Source organism: Pan paniscus, chromosome 5 (assembly GCF_029289425.2).
Source record: "Pan paniscus chromosome 5, NHGRI_mPanPan1-v2.0_pri, whole genome shotgun sequence".
NCBI classification, from domain to species: Eukaryota; Metazoa; Chordata; class Mammalia; order Primates; family Hominidae; genus Pan; species Pan paniscus.
In genome coordinates this window covers 141,239,645-141,253,568 of record NC_073254.2, presented here as the reverse complement: position 1 = coordinate 141,253,568, position 13,924 = coordinate 141,239,645, and the positions used below count along the sequence as shown (strand labels likewise).

The 13,924-nt window shown below is 34.2% G+C and overlaps 1 protein-coding gene across 2 annotated transcripts in view; it reads left to right on the top strand.

The window, feature by feature from the left end:
- Positions 1 to 13,924, top strand: part of TBC1D32 (TBC1 domain family member 32) — a 257,725-nt gene that overhangs the window by 91,165 nt on the left and 152,636 nt on the right. For both annotated transcript variants that reach the window (XM_055114085.2, XM_063605438.1), the window contains 3 exons: positions 1,224 to 1,362; positions 2,011 to 2,098; positions 4,377 to 4,495. In XM_055114085.2, coding sequence (XP_054970060.2) covers positions 1,224 to 1,362; positions 2,011 to 2,098; positions 4,377 to 4,495 — 346 coding nt within the window. The remainder of the gene's footprint in view (positions 1 to 1,223; positions 1,363 to 2,010; positions 2,099 to 4,376; positions 4,496 to 13,924) is intronic.

Genomic DNA, 13,924 nt, shown 5'->3' with positions numbered 1-13,924 from the left:
TAATATCTCTACTAATATTTTGATATATAATCTCTCACTGTAGGGTAGATTTGTCATGATCCAAAGGTCATGATGCCTTGTCTTTTATTTAGGAAAGGAATCTCTTCTCATCAGATTTTTTGTGAACATCCTATTGGACTTTTCATATGGCCACCTCTGGCCAGATGGTGGTTGGTGAAAAAGTGGCTGTAGATGGGGATTGGGTCAGCCAGTCAATATTATCAGTTACACATAGTTTTCCTTCCCCCAACCCTTTTACTTTCTACTGTTCTGAGTAGCAAATTTTGTATTTTTACCCAGCCTCCAAATTTCTATATATTTTTTATTAGGTGAGTTTAGTTTTTTTTACATTTTTGAGATATTCATATGTTTGGGGTTATTTTCTTATTTTGTGTTTTGTAATTATATTTTCTTTGCTTCTTTCCTCTATTGCTTTGTGTTAGATGGATAAAATTTTCATTATTCCTATTTTTTCCTTCTCTGCTGGTTTTGAATTTATAAGTTGTATTTCCATTTTTTAAAAAGTAGTTATTCCTAAGACATTAATGTATATATTTATATATATTTTCAAAGAAAATAAAAAGTAATTAGGTATTTGTGTCATGTTTTCAAATGCAACATGGGTTTTAGCACACTTGGACTAAGCATTGATTCTCCAAACATCCATAATTCCCAGTCTTATAGTTATCTAGAATTTTAGTTTTATAAATATATGTTGATCTTTCTTATAGAAGTGTTCTGAGAAAAAATATCTTTCCCCAAAAGTAAAATAAATTAACACCTATGAAAATCGAAAAGAGATAATATCCATCACGTGCTTTTGAAAGCAGAAGACAGATACTTTATAATGAAAAGAAAGTACAGAAATAATGGGGTGTTGAGGTTTGGAGAATTCATGCACAGCAGAATTTTAATAGGAAAATAGAATGAAATTAGTGTGTGGATGAGAGAACCTGGGTATAATAAAAATGCCGACATATGCAGTTAACATTTTTTTCATTCAGTGAAGAGAAATTATAGGTATAGAAAATGTAAGAATAAAAGAATTCACTACCAAAGAAACCATGTTTTTATTTAATTTTAAACCTTTATTGATTAATTTGCAACCAATATGTACTGTGTAACTTTAATTGTAAACAGGGTTAAACTCAGCTAAGACATACTCTTTGTTTTCAGTTTTTAGTATCTTAAAGAAAGCTCTACCTTTCTTTTACCTATTTCAGTATGGCTTGGGAAGATAATTTGTTAGATGATTTACTACATTTTGCTGCCACCCCCAAAGGATTACTACTTCTTCAAAGAACAGGTGCTATCAATGAATGTGTGACATTTATATTCAACCGATATGCAAAAAAATTACAGGTATGAATTACCATCTGCCAAAGGCAAAGGGAATTTTTGTGGTTTTAAAAGCCATTAAGAACATCATTCTGTTTTCTGTGTATGAAGAAGTTATTAAGCCTCTGTTAAAAGACCATATAGCATTGTAATAGTCAATTTGATTTTTTTTAAGGAAAACATTAGAGAGTTGATATTAGTGTCTGTGGCTGTATTTACAGAATTGCAAACAACCAGATGGAATTGAAGAATGCAGTTAATTATCGTATGTTTTATAATTATGATATCAAACATCTGGATGTAGTGAAACTGGGTGAATTTCCTAAGGAAATAAACCTATTGTGTCTAAATGTATATGTCAGTGAAGATTTAGGCCTCACATTTTAAAGGAAACAAAAATATTTGTAGAGGCATTCTATTATTCTACTATTAAATAAATTTACAATATAATTTAGTCTTTAACAGTCAAAGGTCAAAGGTCACTGAGTTGTAATCAGCTTTTTTTCTGTCATACTAAATATCCCTAGACTTTTGGGCTTTTTAAGATCTTAGGTATGATTTTAAAATATTTTTCAGAGTTTGTTTTTGCAGTTCTTACCATCTTGAAGGAATGTCTAGTTAGCATGCCATGTTTTGTTGCTTTTCATTGCTGTTCCTTATTTATGTTGTTAGGTCAGCAGGCATAAAAAATTTGGCTATGGAGTTTTGATTACACGAGTGGCATCAACAGCAGCAGGTGGCATTGCACTAAAAAAGTCAGGTAAATGTTTTCTTTTCATTAGAATTATAATTATTTTAAAGATAAAATGAGCAAGCCAACTGAAAATTTAACTGGCACAATTAAGTATCAGGATATTTACTCTAAAATTCTTTTTACTAAGTTAGACCTTATGTTAAAGAAAGTTACAGGATTTTCTTTTTGTCTTTCTTTTTCCATGAAATTCCAATACGGTTTTGTGTTTCTGTGATATATATACAACCTTGTTCTGTTGCCTCGGACCAATGGCAAATAATGAACTCAGGAGAAACGTACTTAATGCTTTAAGAATCTTCCTTCATCTTATAAATCAGAAGAATATCATCTTCTCTCAGTACAGTCCATCTGATAGGATTATCTAATGCTCATTGTCAGTGGCTTACATATGCTTCAAAATTTACACTCATTTACATAACATTTCCTAATTCCCTTTCTCCCTCTTTTCTTCTTGAAAGCATTTGTCTTACCACTTAGCTTTCACATTATCTTTGAAGTTGGCAGTTAAGTACATATTCTTCCCTGTCCATTCGATTTGTAAGAAGTTAAAACATTGGAAATTTAGTATGTCTTTTTTTTTTTTTTTTTTTTTTTTTTTTTTGTGAGACAGAGTTTCACTTTTGTCGCCCAGGCTGGAGTACAATGGCATAGTCTCAGCTCACTGCAACCTCCGCCTCCTGGGTTCAAGCAATTCTCCTGCTGAGTAGCTGAGATTACAGGAGGCCACCACCACGCCTGGCTAATTTTTGTATCTTTGGTAGAGATGGGGTTTCACCATGTTGGCCAGGCTGGTCTTGAACTCTGACCTCAGGTGATTTGCCCGCCTTGGCCTCTCAGAATGCTAGGATTACAAGTGTGAACCACCGCACCCGGCCAGTATGTCTTATATTAAGGTTATCTGAGCTCTGAACAATATATAATCCCTGATAGAGATGCTATGACAATATTTTTTCAAGGCTTAGAGTTGAATTATAACATGAGTGATCACTACTGATTCTCTCTTTAAATACAAATATTTTTCCTATAGTATATTTTACATTTATTTTTTGGCTGAACTAATTTGGACTACTTGTATTATGAAACATGTTTCTTGGTAAAAAAAAAAAAAAAAAAATTGTCCTAAACTGAACCACTGATTTTTTTTCTTTTACTTAGAATAAAATTCATGTAGTGCAGTATTCAGAGCACATTAACTGAAGTATTTGGAGACTAGATTTAATCTCAGATCTCACCCTTGGTAAAATCATTAAGCTTCTGAGCATCAGAGTCTCAAACTTTTCATGAGAGGGATAAGTGTAGTTTTCAAAGGACAGAAGGAGGAAGACTACAGTTTCTTGAGCTTCTCCGATGTCTTAGGTACTATATTAGGAACTTCACATGTATTGTCCTGTTGATACTTCATGGCAACCTTGGATTATGGCATCATTATTTCAATTTTCAAATGGGGGAACTAAGGCTCCAAGAAGTCACAGGATTTTTGCAAGGATGAACAGCTAATAAACTGGCATATTTGGAATTTAAACTCTAATATTCTTGATTTTAGAGCCCATATTTTTTTCTCTCATACCAGAAGACCCTTTCTGATCGAATATTGTTGTTATGAACTTACTTATTTTAGGATTCAATGTTGTGTTTGACACTTTTCCACATGATTTTTCTACTTGATTTTTTAATAGACTAATTTGAGAATCAGGTTTTATATTCATTTTCGTTTAGTTGTATAGTATGACTCATAAGAATTTAAAGACTGGGTTGAAGCAAAAGTTGTATGAAATGCAGAATTCTTCTTAGTGTATGGAATTACAAAAAAAAAATTAGTTATATTGGAATAAGGGAGCATACACTCTTTGGATGCCTACCTGGCCTCCTGTTACCTCTTTCTCTCCTCCCCTCACCTCTGAAAAACACAGCCTGATTTCAGACTGCCTTACTTTGCTGGCTGATTTGCAAAGCAAAGTATAAACCTTATTATGTTTCAGAAAACATGCTCAGAGAAGTTATAGGCCAAAGTGAAGAAGCTGGGACTCAAAATTCAGCAGTCTTCCAGGGAAATTGTCTCTCAGAATTTAGTTATTACAGAGTTTTATCATAATGAAGTATCATAAAAGTATATTAACAATAGCAGATATAATTTCTACCAAGAAGAGATTATTTCTTATATAAGATGCAAGTATGTGTCTTCTGTCAGAGTAGACCAGATTCATCAGAGGGATCATCATATCTTTCCTTCATAATCCAAAGAAATATTATGCTATAAATGACTTGAAGTAATAATTCTTTTTAGGGTTTATTAATGAACTTATAACTGAATTATGGTCCAATCTGGAATATGGAAGAGATGATGTTAGGGTAACCCATCCCAGAACTACTCCAGTGGATCCTATTGACCGAAGCTGTCAAAAGGTAAGAAGTTATTTGACTAATAATACACAGATTTGAAAAGTATTTCACAGAAATGAATTCATTCATACTTTATCCATATTCAGTTACAACCAGCAGACTTTTTAATATATTTATTTCTCCTCTTTTTAATTTTCAAACTATTATTTTTATTTTCAAAATAAGTTTAGCAAATGATAGAAATCCCAGTGTTTTGTGGGAATAATATTTTGCAAGAATTATTTTCTTTTACTTTATGTCTATTAAAGTTTTTCTCCCTTAATGAAGAGTAATAATGTACCAGACATGTTACAAAAAAAAAAAAAAAATCATTGGAACAAAGAAAAACCAACCAACCAACCAATGAATATAAAAATCCAAGAAATGTTTTGCCCTATAGCTTGAATCTAATAGAAAATTGTCAGGAATATTTGAAGGAAGTACAGACAGAGAGAAGATGCTATCATTTAGAGTGAGGTCACAAAATTTTTAAAATCAGTCACCCAATGTTCTATCATAATTCAATGGCTTTTTACATTTAACATATTCTCCAAAGTTCACTAAAATGAAGTGACGATTCCTAACTTTGATTGTATGGTAGCTTAGACAATTTTTATTCAAAAGATGTCATAAGATTGCTTAAAAAGCAAAACACTCCAATATTTCAGAAGTTTCTCTTTCTTGACTAGTTCACTCCCATAGAAAACACAAATTCTGGAAAAAATAAGTTAAAAATCAAGTAGCTAAAAGCATTGGAATGACCAAAAATAGGCAGAAAATAGAGGGAAGTTAATGTATGGATGAATAGAGTGGTATTTCTTGAGATTCTGGATTTAACAGATTTTTGCTTAAGGTAAAAAATTTGTGCTCCACTGATAGAAATCTAAAATGCTTGAAGAACCAGAATAGAAAGCTTAGGACTACACAGCAGGTGGAAAATTAAAGGGGGTCCCTGGAAAATAGACCCACAGAGGGGACACTCCAAACTCTGTGTATATACTTTGCCCAGAAATGTGACTAATCACTCAACTATGCCTGTGAACTGTAAAGAAATATCAGATGCTACCTATCATAGGTGTTAGAGAGTTCAGTTTGAATCTGGCCAATGTAACTGCTAAATTTATTTTTTAATGTACTCTTTGTCAGGGAGTATAATAGAATCCAGGATCTCTATGGCGTATCTCACAATGTATGGGATACAATCCAAAATCAGTAGACATATGAAGGAAAATGGAAATGTGATTCATTCTTGAGAAGAAGGCAACTAATACAGATTGATTGTGAAATGAAGAATTTAGGATTTTAAAGCAGTTATTATAAATAGAATATAAAGGGAAATATCCTTATAATGAATAAAAAAATTAGAAATCAGAGTAGAGAAATAAAACTATGTAAAAGAACCAGATAGCCATTCTAGAATTAAAAAAAACTTACATGAAATAAAAATTTCTACATGGCCTTCACAGATTTAAACATAATAGAAGAAGTAGTGAACTTGAATCAGATCAATAGAAATTATACAGTCTGAAGAGCAGAGAATGAAATAAAAGAAAAACTTCAGTGATTTGTGAGACCATGTCAAAATGTTTAACATGTATGTAATTGGAATATCAGAAATACATTTGACTAAATAATAGTGGAAAATCTTCAAATTTATTGACAAGTAGAAATTTATAGATGAAAAACTTAGTAAATTTCAAAGAGAATTTATGTAGAGAATGAAAATATAAAGGAAACTACACTAAGGCTCATCATAGACAAACTGCTAAAAACCAAAGATAAGAGAAAATTTTGAAAGAAGCTTAAGAAAATCACATATTACATATAAGAGATTAGCAGAAAAATTTTTCATATCTCATTACAATAGTGGAAACCAGGAGGCAGTAGAGCATCTTAAATGTGCTAAATGGAAAAGGAAACAGAAGCAGTCAGTTTAGAATTCTACATATAGTTAAAATATACTCCAATAATGAAAGTGAAAGAAATTTTAAAATAAACAAAGGCCAAGAAAATATTTGTCAGCAGACCTGCCTTTCAAATAATGATGAAGAAAATTCTTCATGTTGAAAGACAGTGCTACCAGATGGATAGCTGGATTTTCAGGATGGAAACAGGGAATTGCAAATAGGTAAGTGAGTATAGAAGCCTATTATTTTTCCTTTTAACTTATTTTAAATACATATGATTGGTTTTTTAAAACAAAATTATGATACATAGTGGGGTTTATTTTGCACTTAGAAATAAAACCGTACATAGGATAGCTGTAGCATAAAGGACAGGGGAATTGTATAATGGTAAATCAATCTATATGGTTCAACTTCCTCACATTTTATATAAAATGGCACAATATTCCTAATCCCTTGGAAATATTTATAATTCAAATAGAAGGTTACAGGGATTTTATTCAATTTGTTTGACTTTGCAATAGAAATGTCAGTATAAACTAAGGATTTTTAAAAAAATATTTTGTATTCTGCTAATCTATATACAAAAAGACCTAGAAATGACAACTCATTGTAGTAAACAGCCCTAGAGTCCAGCTTCTAGTCTCTAAGTCTTATTCCCTAAGGGATTCTTTTTTCATTTATAATCTAATTTGGTCTTTTAAATTGTGGAAAACAGTTATGTAGTTTCAATATATAACTAGATACCTTCAGAAACTTATGTCCATTCTAATCCCCATCCTTCATCTTCCCTCTGTGGCTTCTGTTAAACATGGTAGACAATTGCCCTATGCAGCTATATAAACTTGTATTAATTAAAATTAAAAATTCAGTTCCTTAATTATATTAGTCATAAGTGCTCAATAGCACATGTAGCTAGTGGTTACCATATTGTAAAATTCAGGTTATATAATATTTCTATCATTACAGAAAGTTCTATTGGACAGTACTTCCTTAGGAAAGCACTAAAAATTAGTGCAAAGAGGTATAGCTCATACATAAATTTTACAATTAAAAAAAAAAAAACAAAAATAAAAACACAAACCAAACCCAGAATAAGGTGGGGAGGAAAGAATAAAAGAACAGGAAATGGATGGAAAAAAAGAAAACAAGTAGGAAAATAGTAGCTCTAAATGCATCCATATCAATAATTACACTAAATGCAAATGAACTAAATATTCTAATTAAAATACAGATTTTCAGCGTGTATAAAAAAGGAAGATACAACTATGTGCCATCTTTAAGAAATTAACTTTAGGATTAAGATGGTGGATAGGAGGTAGGACAAGCTTGCAGCTCCTGCTCAGACAGACAGAACATTGTGTGGAGACTTACATCGTGAACTGTTGCTTCAAGAACTACCACAGGAACATACTAGGAAAGATGACAGAATCCACAGAACCTTTGAAGGAACTGGATCACTGCTGCAGGCTCACTGAGATGTGGAAAAACTGAGTCTGCTTGCTTTCTCAACAAAGAGGCTTGTGGTCTGGGTCAAGTTCTCCGCCCTGATCACCAGCTGCCTGGAAATAGACTTGGTGCTGTTGAGGGGCAAGATAGGAGTGAGACCGGCATTTAGGACTGTCAGCTGCATGAGAGCATGGTGAGGCTGGTGACTGCCAGCTTTCCTCACTTGCCTGGTGATTTGTATGACTCAGGAGAGGCAGCCATAATCCCCCTGGAAATATAACTCCATTGGACTGGGAACCACTCACCCATCCCCCACAGCAGCCACAGCAAACCTCGCCCAAGGAGAGGCTGAGCTCAGACACGCCTCTCCCTGCCCCCTCCTGGTGGTCTTTTTTTACCCTCCCTGGTAGCTGAAGACAAAGGTCATAATCTCTTGGGAACTCTATGGCCCTGCCCACTGCCTGAGAATCCTGAATGCTTAACCAGGTGTCCCTAGGGCAAGTTTGCATCCTCCCTACAGGATCACAGCTGATGCCCTCTTGAAAGTGCCACCTCCTGGCTGGAGGCCAAGCAACACAAAACCAGCACACTAAACAAAAACACAACCAAGGAGCCTCACAGAGTGACTCCCCTGCCACCTCCACCAGAGCAGGTACTGATATCCATAGCTGCAAGACCTGAAGACAGATCACATCACAAGACCCTTTGCAGGCACTCCCTACTACCAGCCCAGAGCCCGGTAGCTCTGCTGGATGGCTAGACCCAGAAGAGCAAAAACAATTACTATAGTTCAGCTCTCAGGAAGCGCCATTCCTAGGGGAAGGGGAGAACACTACATCAAGTAGTGTTGGCATAACAGAATCTGAACAGCAGCCCTTGAATCCCACATCTTCCCTCTGACGTAGTCTACTCAAATGAGAAGGAACCAGAAAATGATTCTGGTAATATGACAAAACAAGTTTCTTTAACACTCCCAAATGATCATACCAGCTCATCAGCAATAGATCCAAACCAAGACAAAATCTCTGAATTGCCAGAAAAAGAATTCAGAAGGTTGATTACTCAGCTAATCAAGGAGTCATCAGAGAAAGATGAAGTCCAACTTAAAGAAATAAAAAACATGATACAGGATATGAAAGGAAAATTCTTCAGTGAAATAGAGAGCACAAATTAAGAACAATCACAACTTCTGGAAATCAAGGATACACTTAGAGAAATGCAAAATGCACTGGAAAGTCTCAGTAATAGAATCGAACAAGCAGAAGAAAGAACTTCAGAGCTCAAAGACAAGGCTTTCACATTAACTCAACCCATCAAAGATAAAGAAAAAAATTTTTAAAAATGAACAAAGCCTCCAAGAGGCTTGGGACTATGCTAAATGTCTGAGCCTAAGAATAATTGGTGTTCCCTAGGAAGAAGAGAAATTTGAAAGTTTGGAAAACATATTTGAGGTAATAATAAAGGAAAACTAACCCCAGCCTTGCTAAGGATCTAGACATCCGAATACAAGAAACTGAAAGAACACCTGGGAAATTCATCGCAAAAAGATCATTGCCTAGGCATATGGTTATCTATTATATCTATTATATCTATTTAGATATCAGGTTATCTAAAATCAAGATGAAGGAAAAAATCTTAAGAGCTGTGAAGCAAAAGCATTAGGTAACTTATAAAGGAAAACCTATCAGATTAACAACAGATTTCTCACCAGAAACCCTACAAGCTAGAAGGGATTGGGGTCCTATTTTTAGCCTCATTAAACAAAACAGTATCAGCCAGAATTTTTTATCCAGTAAAACTAGGCTTCATCAATGAAAGAAAGATACAGTCTTTTTCAGACAAACAACTGCTGAGAGAATTCACCACTACCAAGCCAGCACTATAAGAACTGCTAAAAGGAGCTCTAAATCTTGAAACAAATTCTCGAAATACACCAAAATAGAACATCCTTAAAGAATAAATCTCACAGCACCTATCTAACAAAAACACAATGACAAAAAAACCAAGGTATTCAGGGAACAAATAGCTTGATGAATAGAACAGTACCTCACGTCTCAATACTATCGTTGAATGTAAATGGCCTAAATGCTCCACTTAAAAGATACAGAATGGCAGAATGGATAAGAATTTACTAACCAAGGTACTGCTATCTTCAGGAGACTCACCTAACCCATAAGGACTCACATAAACTTAAGATAAAGGGGTGGAAAAAGATATTCCGTGCAGTGGACACTAAAAGTGAGCAGGAGTAGCTATTCTTATATCAGACAAAGCAAACTTTAAAGCAACAGCAGTTAAAAAGACAAAGAAGGATATTATATAATGATAAAAAGACTAGTCCCACAGGAAAATATCAAAATCCTAAATATATAAGCACTTAGCAGTGGAGCTCCCTAATTTATAAAGCAGTTACTAGTAGACCTAAGAAATGAGATAGATGGCAACACAATAATAGTGTGGAACTTTAATGCTCCATTGACAACACTAGACAGGTCATCAGGATAGAAAGTCAACAAAGAAGCAGTGAAGTTAAACTATACTGTAGAACAAATGGACTTAACAGATATTTACAGAACATTTTACCGAACAACTACAGAATATACATTCTTTCATCAACACACAGAACATCCTCCAAGATAGACCATATGAGAGGCCACAAAAACAAGTCTCAGTAAATTTAAGAAAATCAAAATTATATCAGGTACTCTCTCAGACCACAGTGGAATAAAATTGGATATTAACTTCAAAAGGAACCCTCAAAACCATGCAAATACATGGAAATTAAATAACCTGCTCCTGAGTGATCATTGGACCAACAATGATATCAAGATGGAAATTAAAAACATTTTTGAACAAATGATAATAGTGACAAAACCTCTGGATACAGCAAAAGCGGGGCTAAGAGGAAAGTTTATAGCATTAAATGCCTACATCAAAATGCCTGAAAGAGCACAAATATACAATCGAATGTCACAACTCATGGAACTAGAGAAACAAGAATAATCCAAAACCAAACCCAGCAGGAAAAAAGAAATAATGAACACCAAACTGAGAATCAAATAAAAAATTCAACCTGGTTTACAATAGTTGCAAAAATAAATAAATAAATAAAATACTTAGGAACATACCTAACCAAAGACATGAAAGACCTCTACAGGGAAAACTACAAAACACTGCTGAAAGAAATCAGACAACACAAACAAATGGAAAGACATTTCATGTTCATGAATGGGTAGAATCAATATTGTGAAAATGGCTATACTTCCCAAAGCAATTTACAGATTCAATGCAATTCCTATCAAAATACCACCATAATACTTCACACAACTAGAACAAACAATCCTAAAATGTATATGGAGCCAACAAAGAGCCTGCATAACCAAAGCAAGACTAAGCAAAAAGAACAAATCTGGAGGCATCACATTACCCAACTTCACATTATTTTACAAGGCTACAGTTAACAGAATGGCGTGGTACTGGTATAGAAATAGGCACAGAGACCAAATGTAACAGAAATAGAGAACTCAGAAATAAAGCCAAATACAGCCAACTGATCTTCAACAAAGTAAACAAAAACATAAAGTGGTAAGTATACCCTATTCAAAAAATAGTGCTGGGCTAATTAGCAAGCCACATGTAGAAGAATGAAACTGGATCCTCATCTCTCACCTTATATAGAAAAATCAACTCTAGATCAATCAAACACTTAAATCTAAGATCTGAAACCATAAAGATTCCAGAAGATAACATCAGAAAAACCAAATCCTTCTAGACATTAGCTTAGGTAAAGACTTTATGACTAGGAATTCAAAAGCAAATGCAAGAAAAACAAAGATAAATAGATGGGACTTAATTAAATTAAAAAGCTTCTGCCCAGCAAAAGAAATAATCAGCAGAGTAAACAGACAACCCACAGAGTGGGAGAAAATCTTCACAATCTATACATCTGACAAAAGACTAATTTCCAGAATCTACAAAGAACTCAAACAAATCAGCAAGAAAAACACAAACAACCATATCAAAAAGTGGGCTGAGGACGTGAATAGACAATTCTCAAAAGAAGATATACAAATGACCAACAAGCACATGGAAAAATGTGCAATATCACTAATAGAGAAATCCATATCAAAACCACAATGTGATACCACCTTATTCCTGGAAGAATGGCCATAATCAAAAAAAAAAAAAATACATGTTGGCATGGATGCAGTGAAAAGGGAACACTTTTACACTGTCAGTGGGAATGTAAACTAGTATAACCACTATGGGAAACAGCGTGGAGATTCCTTAAAGAACTAAAAGTAGATCTACCATTTGATTCTGCAATCCCACTACTAGGTATCTACCCAGAGGAAAAGAAGTCATTATACAAAAAAGATACTTGCAAATGCATGTTCATAGCAGCACAATTTGCAATTGCAAAAATATGGAACTGCCCACATGCACATCAATCAATGAGTAAAGAAAATATGGTATATGTATACCATGGAATACTACTCAGCCATAAAAAGATCAGCCAGCTGATCTTTGACAAAGCAAACAAAAACATAAGGTGGGGGAAGCACACCCTATTCAAAAAATGGTGCTGGGATAATTAGCAAGCCACATGTAGAAGAATGAAACTGGATCTTCCTCTTTCACCTTATGCAAAAATCAACTCCAGCAACATCCAGGAACCTGGATGGAATTGGAGACTATTATTCTAAGTGAAATATTTAGGAATTGAAAACCAAACATTGTATGTTCTCACTCATATGTGTGAGCTAAGCTATGAGGACACCAAGGCATAAGAATGATACATCAGTCTTTGGGGACTCAGGGAAAAGGGTTGGGGATGGTGAGGGATAAGAGACTACACACTGGGTACAGGGTACACTACTCAGATGAGGGGTGCACCAAAGTCTCAGCAATCACTACTAAGAGAACTTGTTCATGTAACCATACACTATCGGTTCCCCAAAAACCTATTGAAATAAAAATAAATGACTAGAAACACCATACAATCTGTTCCCCAAAAACCTATTGAAATAAAAATAAATTAAATAACTAAAAACACCGTACAAGTGGCAAATATATATACACACGTGTGTATATATACGTGTTTGTATATATGTATATATATATATATCAGATATATACATATCAGATTTCAATAACATTTACCAGTAAAAAAGAAATTAACTTTATTTTTTCTGTGGACACAATAAAATAAATATGTTCTGATTCACTTTAATTACAGGTGGCTTAACATCACCTAAGTTGCAGGTTGTTGATAACTGTCTGTACTGAACTATAATTAGAAACAAAATGAAATTACATTTTAGGTGGTAGGCAAATGTAGTTAACCAGTGTTAAAGATGATAATATATTTACCAATAACCTTTAGCATGTCAAACTGTGTTAATTTATAAAAGTATATGGCAGAATGCTTGGCATATAGTAGGCACTCAATAAATGGTAGAAAGTATTATCAGCATCAGTATGTTTAATTAGTCATGATGCATAGTGTGGATATGAAAGCAAAACTATTAAATAGTATTTTTAAAAATTGGTTATGCTCAGAGGATGATCGAGAATCAATTGATTATCTTGAAACTTGTTTAATAAAATAACAGCATTTATTGTGCCTTTCCTGTATGAACTTGTTTTAGTCCATTTTCACTACTATGAAGAACTACCTGAGACTGGGTAATTTATAAAGAAAAGAGGTTTAATTGACTCATAGTTCCACATGTCTGGGGAGGCCTCAGGAAACTTACATTCAGGAAGGAAGGCGGAGGGGAAGCAAGGCACACATCTTACATGGCTGCTGGAGAGAGAGAGAGTGAAGGGGAACTGCCAAACACATTTAAACCATGAGATCTCAGGAGAACTCACTATCATGGGAACAGCATGGGGGAACTGCACCCATGATCCAATCAGCTCCCACCAGGTCCTTCCTTTGGCATGTAGGGATTACAATTTGAGATGAGATTTGGGTAGGGACAAAGAGCTAAACCATATCAGAACTCTACCACTGGGTAACCAAATAGTAGGTGAAGGTAGTGCCTCTTTTTCATGAATTATCCCAACTAATAATTTTTTTAAAATGATGGAAGTA